Source organism: Heteronotia binoei, chromosome 7 (assembly GCF_032191835.1).
Source record: "Heteronotia binoei isolate CCM8104 ecotype False Entrance Well chromosome 7, APGP_CSIRO_Hbin_v1, whole genome shotgun sequence".
Classification (NCBI taxonomy): Eukaryota; Metazoa; Chordata; class Lepidosauria; order Squamata; family Gekkonidae; genus Heteronotia; species Heteronotia binoei.
This window is the reverse complement of record NC_083229.1, coordinates 115920386-115932596: the sequence shown is the minus strand read 5'-3', so window position 1 is coordinate 115932596 and position 12211 is coordinate 115920386. Positions and strand designations below refer to the sequence as shown.

The window sequence follows — 12211 nt, the reverse complement described above, 5'->3', positions numbered from 1 at the left end:
GGAAGCATCATCCAGAAAACTCTGTAACTGTAACGCTACTGCCCTCTCAATAATTTTACCCAAAAAAGGGTAAATTCGAGACCAGCCAATAATGTGCCAATATGGCCGAATCTGATGTAGCTTTTTTTAGGAGAGGGTGGACCACAGCCTCTTTAGGAGGCATTGGAAAAAGCCCCTCCGAGAGGGATCTATTTACGATGTCCCATATAGGACACCTAAGCTCCCTCTGGCAAGCTTTAATTAGCCAGGAGGGGCATGGGTCCAGATCACAAGTTGTTGGGCGTACAGTGGAGAGGATTCTGTCAACTTCCTCCAGGCTGAGCATGTCGAAGCAGTCCAGAACTGGTCCAGAAGACAGGCACGGGGTCTCAGATTTGCATACCGTTTGCAATGTGGTGGGAAGGTCGTGGCGGAGCGACAAGATCTTATCTGCAAAATTTTTTTGCAAAAGTCCCACAGCCTATCTCCAATTCCCTAGCATGTGGCCTGCCTTGCGGCAGTGTTGTAAGATTCCGAATTGTCCTAAATAATTGTGCCGGGCGTGAGTTTGCAGACGCCATCTTGGCCGCAAAGTAAATCTTCTTTGTGGCTTTGACTGCCATCTCATAGGACCTTAAACTCCCTATAAGATGTTCTGGTTGCCTCGTCTCGAGCACGCCGCCATTGCCTCTCTAACCGTCTGAACCCTCGTTTCAGCTGCCGCAGTTCCGAAGTATACCACGGAGTCAGCTTAGCACGAGGGCACCAAGGTGTGATCTCATCGATGGCTCTGGAGAGCCGGCCTTGCCAAGACTCCACCAGGTCATCGAGAGAATCGCCAGGGGGCCAGGGCTCCCACAGGGCCGTTTGGAACCACTCTGGGTCCATCAGACTCCGCGGGCGAGCCAAAATAAGCTTGCCACCTAAACAGACTTGGGATGGGACATCCACACGAGTCTTAAGAGTGAAGTGGTCCGACCATGGCATCGCTTCAGCAGTAATATCGTCCACCAAAACCCCGGCCGCAAAGATCAACTCTAACATGCCCCGCCTGGTGAGTGGGCGAAGTAACAAATTGGGAGAGCCCCAGTGTCACCATGGATGACACTAGGTCCATCGCCTGACTGGATTAGTTTCTTCCTGAACTTCCCAAAACTACAGTTGGCTTGAAATACTGTTTAAAAAGATGTTTCCAAAACAAGTAACAGAAATTAAGGGCTCTGACATATTTGCTTTTAGAATCATAGAATAATGGAGTTGGAAGGGACCTCCACGGTTAGCTAGTCTAACCCCCTGCGCAGTGCGTGAAGTTCAGAAATGCCTCCCCCTAAAACAGAACCCTTCATGACATTAGCTGTTGAAGCCTGGGTGAGCTGACTGGATTTATTTATTTTATTTTGTTCATTCATTCTTGAGCAGGAGCACACAGGAACGCAGTTCTGGCTGGCTTGGAGTCATGAGTGTAGCCGAATATACAAATGAGTCCTTGCTAGGCTTTTCTACAAAAAAAGCCCTGCGCGAAACAATGGTGACATCAGGGGGTGTGGCCTAATATGCAAATGAATTCCTGCTGGGCTTTTTCTATTTTAAAAAAAAGCCCTGGTTGAAACTATAAGTATACTTCTGTTTGGGAAGCTGCAACAGATGTGGATTGGTTTTTGTTTGCTCTTCGTGTACCCCTTACATTAATCCCTAGATGTAACTGGTTTGGGAGCAAGAATGATGGAAGGTACAATTTTTTTAAAAATCCTTTCCTACTTAATGTAGATCCTTGTTCCTCTTTAGTCACCTCCCTAAACGTGTTTTTTCTTTCCTCCCTATATCCCTTTCTTCTTCCCCTTCTTTGCTGTTCCCCCTCCTTCTTCGCTTTGCTTCACCTCCCCTCATCCCCCCTCTCCTCTGGACATCCTTCCCATCATCGCCCCATATAATTCCTCTGACCACCCTGGATGTCTGGTCTTCTGCCATACTTTTCTCCCCCAGAGCTCTCCATTCCCTTCTGCCCTTTTTCTCTTCCTTCTCCACCGATCCCTTTCTGTCACCCTCCCCTTGCTTCCCGGTTCACCCCACAGCCATCACATCCATTTCCTTCCCTATCCCAGTTCACCTTCCCTTAACTCAGACTTCCAGCCTCCTCTCCTCTCACCAGCTTCCCCAACACTACCTTTGATTCCTCTCCCCGTTCCATGGCCCATGTTTTCAGCCTCCCATTCTTCCCCCTCCCATTCCACCCCTCTTTCTCCCAGGTCCATGATTTATCCATTCATCACGTCTAGGGCTTTTTTAGTACCAGGAGCTCTTTTGCATATTAGGCCACACACCCCTGATGTAGCCAGTCCTCCAAGAGCGTACAGGGTCTACTGTAAGCTCTTGGAGAATTGGCTACATCAGGGAGGTGTGACCTAATATGCAAAGGAGTTCCTGCTACAAAACAGCCCTTATCTATCTATTTGGCTGCCTTTGATAGAGAGGGCTAAAACAGCAGAGAAAATTTTATATAATCAGGGTTTTTTTTGTAGCAGGAACTCCTTTGCATATTAGGCCACACACCCCTGATGTAGCCAATCCTCCTGGAGCTTACAGGGCTCTTAGTGCAGGGCCTACTGTAAAGTCCAGGAGGATTGGCTATATCAGGGGTGTGTGGCCTAATATGCAAAGGAGTTGCTGCTACAAAAGAACACCCTGATTCATTTCATTTGTTTATTTAAAATGTTTATAGCCTACTTTTCCACAATGCCAAAGGCAGCTTACAACAAATAAATGTACGCAGTTATAAGATATTGCTAAAACACATAAATTAAAAATACATCAAGTTAAAATATTAACACGCATACCTCATTCCCTTAACTCCCCCCCACCTTATTTCACCTTGTCCTTCACCTTCCCTCAGATCAGCTCTCTCCCAGCAGTTAGATACCACTTCCCTGTGCCCTTTCTTTTCTAACCCACCCAGTGACTACTTCCTCCCATCTCTGCTGCTGAATAAAAGACAAATGGCCTGGCTCTTCAGCGTGCTCGCTAAAACAACCAAAAATGGTACCTGAGCTCTCAAGAGCTCCCTGCCTCTCATAAAAAGTGAGGGGCCCATTTTGGTTGCTGTAGCAGCCTCAGAGAACAACAGGTATCCTCCGGCTGGCATTATGCTGCAGGATCTGCACATGTGGTATCTTTGGCATGAGGGTTTTCTGTCAAAGTGGGTGCTAGAGGGAAAATTTCATATTTTTCGGCATACCTGGGAGTCCATCCGGAAACAGAATGCCGCGTGACCTTTCTACCAGGCCCCGCCACCACCCCTTTCATTATCTGCACGGAGACTGGGGTCTTTGCTATTCCGTATAACGATTATGTTTTAACATTTTTTTTTCTGTTTAGGCTCGCCTTGAAATTTGTGCCTTGAGAGATGCCGTTGCCGTATTCCTCACTCCTGAAAGCCAGTAAGTAGGAACAGCTCATAGTAGCATCAGTTGCTGGTTAGAAGATCTGGTGAACTTGCACAGAGCTAAGCGGAACCTGCCTGCTGGTCACTCCGGAAGTCAGTAAGGCAGGTTGGTGTCTAGGTACGCAGCCGTGTAGCAAACAGTAGAGCCAAGGTTGATTTTTTTCATTTCGTTTATATCCTGCCCTCCCCGCCGAAGCAGGTTTACGAGGCCAGCTGGCATCACTAAAACAATAAAACCATTAAAACAACTATAACAGTAAAAGTGCTATTGGGGGGGGGGGCAAACCTGCTCAGTAGTTTAAGAGTCGCAAGACATGAGCATCAGATGTTTGAGAGCCAGAAGGAAGGAAGGGAAGTAGATGGAGGAGGGAGGGAGAGGTAGAAAGAAAGCAACTTTAACTTTAAAGTCATTCTCCAGGCTGCCATCTGGTTTGGCTTTGAGAAGTGATTTAAAGAGAGAAATACGTTCTCCAATCCGGCTGACGGGTTGGCGGAGGCTTTGAGAGCCACACAATATGTGTGAAAGAGCCACAGTTTGGCCACCCTGTTCTATATCCATGATGGCAGAATGCATCAAGTCTTCTTCATGCCTTTAACGTTCAAGTCCTCTGGATACAAATAGAATCTAAGGTCCCGGTTCCATGGTGGCTGATCCAGGGCAATCCGAGTGGCAATCTCTAGCTGAACAATCAGAGGCTTGGTGGAAGAGCTCTGTCTTAATCAAGGCTCATTTTGTAGCAGGAGCTCCTTTGCATATTAGGCCACACCCCCATGATGGAACCAGTCTTCCAAGAGCTTACAGGGCTCTTAGTACAGGGCCTACTGTAAGCTCTTGGAGGATTGGCTACATCCAGGGGTGTGGCCTAAGATGCAAAGGAGCTTCTGCTCTTGGAGGATTGGCTACATCAGGGGGTGTGGCCTAATATGCAAAGGAGTTCCTGCTACAAAATGAGCCCTTAATGACAGTTCTTGAAAGCTTTGTGTAAAAGGACTCCTGTAAGTCAACTGGCCTTAAATTATGATGCATCAAGGGCTATAGCTTCAACCGTGCACACAGAGTTGAGTTTGAGTTGATTTTAGCCAAGCAAGCTGTCTTTTCCCTGTGCTACAAATGTCTGGTAGAGAATGAAAATCATTTGGCATTCGCTCAAGCGGGAGCCAGTTCACGGTATGGCTTTTGTTAGACTCTCTTTCCTGATCAGGCTTTTTCCATTGGACGAAACTGTTAACCTGCTCTGCTGTCTCGTGAAAGCAAATCCGCTGCAATCTTCTTAATTCCTTCTGTAAAAGCCCTTTGTTTGATAACAAAAATCACAGAAAGCAGTCACTTATAAATTAAGCAGATTAACCGCAGAGGAGAGCGACGAGGATGATCAGAGGCCCAGAGCTCAGGCCCTGTGAGGAAGGGCTGAGGGACTTGGAATGTTCAGTCTGGAGAAGAGGAAGTTGAGGGGGGACAGGATTGCTCTCTTGAATTATTTGAAGGGCTGTCACATAGAGCAGAGGTCCCCAACCACCGGGCCGTGGACCAGTACCGGGCCGTGGCCTGCTAGCAACCGGGCCGCAGAGCAGCCCCAGACTAAAGAGGCAGCATGGCCTTGCTCCTTTCAGGGGGGGCAGCCTTGGAGCAAGGCCACACCGCCTCTTTCATCCACCCGGATCCCGGGCTGGCAGAAGGGGCAGCGCTGCTGTGACCTTAGCCGACCCCTCACTTCCAGACCTCCATCAATCAGCTGATCAGCAGGGGCCTTTAAATGGGAGGGGGAGACAGAAACAGCCCCAGTCTCCCCCCCCCATTTAAAGACCCCCATGGGGGCAAGGGGGCAGCCTGGGTTGGCAAAAACCCCAGCACCGCCTCCCCCACCGGTCCGTGGAAAAATCATCTTCCACAAAACTGGTCCCTGGTGCCAAAAAGGTCGGGGGCCACTGACTTAGAGGGAGGCAGGGACTCTGTCCCTTTTGGCAGCAGAAGCCAGTACTTGCAAGAATGGGTTTAAATTACGGGCAGAAAGGTCCTGGGTGGATATTGGGGGGATTACAGTAAGAGTAGTTCAGCAGTGGAATGGGCTACCAAGGAAGGTGGGTGAGCTCCCCCTCACTGGCAGTCTTTAAGCAGCGGCTGAATGAACACTTGTTGGGGATACTCCAGGCCAGGGGTGGCCAAACTTGCTTAACGTAGAATAAATGCCACATGTTTGAGAGCCACAAAACGTGAACATCAAATGTTTGAGGGCCACTAGACAGGAAGGAAGGAGGGAAGGAAGCTGGAAAGAAAGCAAATAGATGGGGGGGAGAGAGGTGGAACGAAAGCCACTTTTAACTTTATTCATTTTTCCAAGCTGCAGGCTGGCTGGGCTCGGAGAAGTGATTTAAATAGAAAAAATGCCTTCTCCAAGGTTACCAGTAGGGCACTGGGGTTTTTGAGAGCCACACGAAATGTGTGAAAGAGCCAGATGTGGCTCCTGAGCCGCAGTTCAGCCACCTCTGCCGTACGCTGATTCTGCACTGAGCAGGGGGTTGGGCTAGACGGCCCGTATGGCCCCTTCCAGCTCTGCAGTTCTGTGAATTCGCAGTCAAGCGAACCAGCTGAAAGTTCTTTGGCCGAAAGTGGCTGCATGTCACATGTGCACACACTCACACCGAAAACGTCAGTGACAGTGCATTACTGAAACACGTTTGAAGCAGAAGCATTTTGTGGTGCTGCCTGTGAAAGTTCAGATTGTGGGGATTTGTCAAAGTCTGCAGCCAGCGTAACCCAAAGCGGGGCTGTGTTAAGCCTGCAGAGAGGCTGGGGATAAGTAGACTTGTTTGTAGATAAGTCTGCCTTTTTTAACCTTACAGCTCAAGCTTTAAGCAAGCATTGGAAGCTTTGCCTCAGCTGTCAAGCGGTGGAGATAAAAAGTAAGTGCATCTCTCCTTCATAGTTAATGTCGTGGTTGGGAGGGTTGGACCTGAGAAGACCCGAGTTCGAATCCTGGCTCTGAGAAGACCCAACTTCAAATCCTGGCTTTGCCACAAAACCTTGCTGGGTGACCATGGACAAGTCGCACCCTCCCAGCCTAGCCCACTTCACATGGCTGTCATCAGGGGTCATTTTGTAGAAAAACAGGTGCTGGAGCTCATCCAGGGATTGTTATGCAGCTGCAACTACTATTCAATGGACAAGGAGGTGGAACTCTCAGGGGGAGGAGGAGGAACTCTCAGAAAGGCTCAGGAGCTGTGCTCCTGTGAGCTCCCACTGAATGCGAGGCCTGGCTGTCGTACGATAAAGCAGAGGAGAGGAGAGCAACATATACCACTTTGGGTTTCTATGGCCGGAGGGGAGGGGAGTTAGGATATAAACAAAGTTAATAGCTTGGAGCAGGACTTCCCAATCTTTTTGAGTCTGAGGTCTCTGTTGGACTTCTGACACAGGGTGGTGTCACTAAATGGCCACCACAGCAGGTGGCGCCAACCACAAAATGGCTGCCGCAGGAGGCAAAGCAAGCCACGAAGAGGAAATCCACATGCAGGGGGGAAGAGCAGTAATTTACAAATCCCCTGAAAGGAAGACACAGAGAGAGAGAGAGTAGAACAGACATCGTGGTGGCAGCTGTCACTGAAACAATGTCATTTTAAGTTGCACAGCCAATCAGATCTTCAGGGGTCAGTCAGGAGCCCTGCTGTGTAAACGCCCTGCCTACTTTCTAAAGATGCGTGGTGGGCATCAGGGGTCTTTTTGTAGAAATTAGGTGGCAGAACTCATTAGCATATGCTGCCCCCCACACACAGCCAGAAGCAACTCAATGTAAGAAAGGAGAGCCCCGGGCAAGTGAAGCCTGCTTGGGCTCTTCTGGGCTGCACCCCAGTCAAAAGGCCAGCAAACCACCCACTGCCCCAAATCACTAAGAAGTGGAGAAAGGGTGATGCAGGCTTCTCCAGGGGTTATTGAAGGCTGCTTGGGGCGTGGCAAAGCCGCTGGTGGCTGGCTGGCTGGCTGCCCACTCTCCTAATCCAGGGATTGTTATGCAGCTGTACCTGTTTAATGGACAAGGTAGGTGGGGAAGAAGAGGAGGAACCCTCAGAAGGGTTCAGGAGCTGGACTCCTTTTTTTTTAATCTTTCATAACTATTAATAAAAATTTACTTTAGATTGTGCACTAGGTGCTTAAATATGACACATTTTTGTATTTTCATAGATGGTAGTGCACTTTCATTCAAGATGTCTCTATACAAAAAGACTACATATCCCACAGAAAGTTTAAAAACTTAAACGCATCAACGCCACTTTTACACAGAATGTTACATTCACAGTTCATTCTTCATCCAGCCTAATAAGGCTCAAACACCAGAGATGTTCTCAAAATGCAATTTTAAAAGGCTTCTAAAATGCAGAGGGTGCAAGACTGTAGTAGTTGCAGTTCCTATTTATCATTGTATTAATATACCTGTATGTATTTTGAATAACAGATCTTCTCTTGGTAGCTGGAAATTCAGACCGATTTCACACTCAGCTTACCCCGCTTTCCCCGTTCGTCTTCTCTGCGTGGCGTCCGTCGGATTTCCCATTATCTGCACCAGAGCTACAGGAAGCCTCGCGGCTTTCGCGCTGCAAACGTAAACCGCTAAAAACCAGTTTCCGTTTGCTGCGTGAAAGCCGCGACACTTCCCGTAACTCCGGCGCAGATAGTGGGAAATCCGACGGATGCCGCACAGAGAAGACGAACGGGAGAGCGGGGTAAGCTGAGTGCGAAATCGGTCATTGTATGCTATGCAGGTAGTGTAGCCTTCTTCCAGTGACATGGGCTCCTGTGAGCTCCTGCTGAATTTGAGGCATGGCTCCTGCTGAATTTGAGCCTTCTTCCAGTGACATGTATATTGCAATACACCTGGGCTCCTGTGAGCTCCCGCTGAATTTGAGGCCTGGCGGGCACCAAGAATGGTGTTGGCGGGCTGGATACCATACCAAGGACCCCTGCCAGCAGCTTCAACACTGAACACTGTGTGGCAATCGGCATCTGAGAAAACTTCCCTCCAGGATTAAAGCGCAGAGACTCCAAGCATAGGCAGCTTCAAGAGGGGGTTAGATAAAAATATGGAGCAGAGGTCCATCAGTGGCTATTAGCCACAGTGTGTGTGTGTGTGTGTGTGTGTATATATAAATTTTGGCCACTGTGTGACACAGAGTGTTAGACTGGATGGGCCATTGGCCTGATCCAACATGGCTTCTCTTATGTTCTTATGTTCAAGCGGCTACGGGCTACGTTCCCTGCGGCTTGTTATTCGCCCAGAGATGATGCTGACGCCGCGTCTGTGAGCTGGCCGCACACTTCATTACAGCACTTTCAAATAATGAATTCAAATTTATGGAATGATTTAGACCTGTTCCTGTTGCCAGTGACATATTATATTTAATATCGGCTTATTAAATATTGACTGTGTGTGGTTGCTGGAGTAGGACCCTTTCCTGGAGGGTGTTATTGAGGAAGTAGATACTGACATGTTTATGTCTTTCTTCGCTGGCCCCGGCAAAAATTATTCAGCTGTGGAATTTACAGCAGCTATTAAACAGTGCTTGTTTTTTTTTCTTCAAGAGGAAATTGGTGGTGGTTGCATAAAGGCTAACTCAAGACTAACTTGAAATTATGTGGTCTTGTCTGTTTTCTTTCCTGGCATTTTGAGGGCTCCGCTTCTTGTTGCTCCTTAATACTTACCATTTTAAAAATATATACATCTTGAGCATAAACATTGCACCTAACCACCTAAAGGCTCATCTTCTAATCCGGCTTTGTCAGAAGTCCTACCTTCCAATCTGAAAAAACGGGGGTCTCCTGCTTTTTGAGCCTGAGAGCACTTTTGGAATTCTGACCCAGTGTAGTGGGCGCAGTCACAAAACGGCTGCCATAAAATGGCTGCTGCAAAAGGTGGAGACTGCTACAAAATGGTTGCCTCAGCTTACCTTCAGTCACACCGTGAAGATCCTTGGGCTTTGGTGGCAGCTGCTGCCATAGCAACATTGTAAAAATATCGGCACATCCAATCAAATGCCTTGCCAGGCAAAAAGCCCCAACTAGCCCTGCTCATTTTCTTAAAGCACTTGGCAGGCACCAGAAAAGGTGTCAGTGGATACCACATTGGGGACCTAGGGTTGCCAGCCCCCAGGTCCCAGCAGGAGACCCCTTGGCTTTGGGGGCTTCTCTCCAGAGTGGACCCGTGGGGGAAACCCTGTCCAGTGATGTCACCTGGAAGTGATGTCATCACATCAGGACACTGGCTTCAGGGCAACACTCTATGGGTTAAACCCAATTTTATCATATTTGCCCAAAAACCAGAGCATGCCCCATGCTACATCTCTGATGCAATGACGTCACTTCTGGGTGATGTCATTGCATCAAGGACATCGCACAGTGTCCGCGCCCACCCCCAGAATGTCCCCCAAATCCCCCTGCCGGATCGATGAGGGAATCTGGCAGCCCTGTGGGGATGCGTCATTTTGCATATGGAAAGAACGTATCTTTGTTTTGTCCACAGAATAAACAATGCAGTCTCAAAAGAAAGAAAGAGGAAGTGAAAGTACCAGAGTTCAGTTTTGAGTTATGCCACATGGTAGTTAGGAATAGCCTATTAACTAAAGTCTTTTGAGTGGTGCTTGAGCCCTAGTAAGCAGACATAGGGCTGGATTATATATGCTTCATATCTTTTCAAGGAGCCCCGTGGCGCAGAGTGGTAAGCTGCAGTACTGCAGTCTAAGCTCTGCTAATGAACTGAGTTTGAGCCCAGCGGAAGCTGGGTTCAGGTAAGTCAAGGTTGACTCAGCCTTCCATCCTTCCGAGGTTGGTAAAATGAGTACCCAGCTTGCTTGGGGGTAAAGTGTAGATGACTGGGGAAGGCAATGGCAAAGCACCCCTTAAAGAAGTCTGCCGTGAAAGCATCGTGACTCAGTTTCACTCCAGAGTTGGAAACAACTGGTGATTGCCCAGGGGACTACTTTTACCTTTTTAATATCTTTGCACCTCCATGTATCACATCTCAATGGGAAACAGTACAATCTTACCACCTTCCCCTGGCATCCAAAGTCTGTTGGTTCTTTGCATGGGCAAAATGTAGACTCTACCAATCAGCCAAGATTTCTAAAATATTTTCCTTTTAAACAGGTTGCTGGAGGAGCTGCTAAACACCTTCAAGAGCAGCATGCAGTTGCAGCTTACATGTTTCCAGGTGGCTTCTGCAACGATGGTGAAGACATGAAGCTCTTCTAAAACGGCTCCGTCAGGAAACGGCCACAGTAAATCCCATCGCTCCAGATATGAGCATTTGTTCGACGCAAGCCACTGTGTTTTATCATTGTTCACCTGACTGCCCGGCAACAATAGTACGAATGGTCTCTCTGAATGAGCATAACTTCAGAGTAAAACTTCTGGTTTACTTCTAAGCCTCTTGCTCGTCATCGCTAAACGTTGGTTTCAGGCTTTATGTACAAAATTTCCAGGACTGTGTCACTAAAGTCGCCCAATAGCAATTGTATGTAACTGCTTGGTATATGCCGTCGGTAGTGTTCACCCAAGTGATTAGGAGGATTTTGGTGCGCTTCTACTTCTTCCTTATATATGATCAGATATAGAAGCAGGGGTGGAATTCTACCAGGAGTTTTCTTTGCATATTAGGCCACACCCCCTGATGTAGCCAATCCTCCAAGAGCTTACAAAAAAGAGCCTTGTAAGCTCTTGGAGGATTGGCTACATCAGCGGGGTGTGGCCTAATATGCAAAGGAGCTCGTGCTAGAATTCCACCGATGTATAGAAGCATAGTAAAATACACTGTCTTCACCCTGTAGATGACTGGCTTGTCAAGAGATGACATGATTCGTGAATAACTGCAGTCATGGTATAGTCACCTGTGGATGTGTCTAGCAGACCTGGATACTGTGGCTGCCAGGGCTGCTTTTTTTTTTTAAGCAGGAACTCCTTTGCATATTAGGTTACACCCCACTGATGTAGCCAATCCTCCAAGAGCTTACAGGGCTCTTCTTAGAGGGCCTACTGTAAGCTCTTGGAGGATTGGCTACATCAGGGGGTGTAGCCTAATAAGCAAAGGAGTTCCTGCTACAAAAAAACCCCTTGGTGGTTGCTATTTGAAGCCCTCAATCAAATGGCTTGTTACATCACAGCAATTCTCTGTTGTTTCTCGACAGAGTCAGTTCTATCCAGATGCTATTATCTAATAAAAATAACTGGGTTTTGATATGTCACAATTAAATAGAAAGGATAACATATGCATACATACACTGTTTTCCAAGGAACGAGATACAGACGATACTTCAGAAACAGATAGGGAATTTCCTCATCTTCTGCTGAAACAGACTTCACTCTTCTGACATTAAGTTTTCATGCTCGTTTACAAGTCCTTATTGCTTGCACAGGGAACTACCTTCACCGTTACCTTTTCATTGCTGAAATGGGGTGTCCATTTGCCAATCAAATAGAAATTTCTTGGATCGTTCGTTGGCACCGTCTACAAAACTTAAAATACTTATAAATTGAAACACTGTGGGTTTTATTAAAGTCAACATATATCCTAAGCATGTGGTTTTTGTTGCCAGTTTGTTTCCAGTGGTTTTTTTCCCCTCCCAAGAGTTCTTAATAGCAAATATCTCCTCCAGATTTTAAATACTGGAAGAGCAGCATCTGGAAGAATGAGGCAAGAACTTGTTGAGATTTAAGGTTCATAAGATGCCAGGTTTTCCAGAGGCAAAGCAAGTTTGTCCAAATTAGACTCGAGTCATGAGTTGCTCTTAGTAGGCATAAAGGTATGGTTG

The 12211-nt window shown here is 47.4% G+C and overlaps 1 protein-coding gene across 1 annotated transcript in view; it reads left to right on the top strand.

Moving 5' to 3' along the window:
• Positions 1 to 11974, top strand: part of EXOC2 (exocyst complex component 2) — a 129738-nt gene extending 117764 nt beyond the window's left edge. Inside the window, exons 25-27 of the mRNA XM_060244259.1 lie at positions 3352 to 3413; positions 6260 to 6319; positions 10551 to 11974. Coding sequence (XP_060100242.1) covers positions 3352 to 3413; positions 6260 to 6319; positions 10551 to 10644 — 216 coding nt within the window. The 3' untranslated portion in view covers positions 10645 to 11974. The remainder of the gene's footprint in view (positions 1 to 3351; positions 3414 to 6259; positions 6320 to 10550) is intronic.
• The last annotated feature ends 237 nt before the right edge of the window (positions 11975 to 12211 follow it).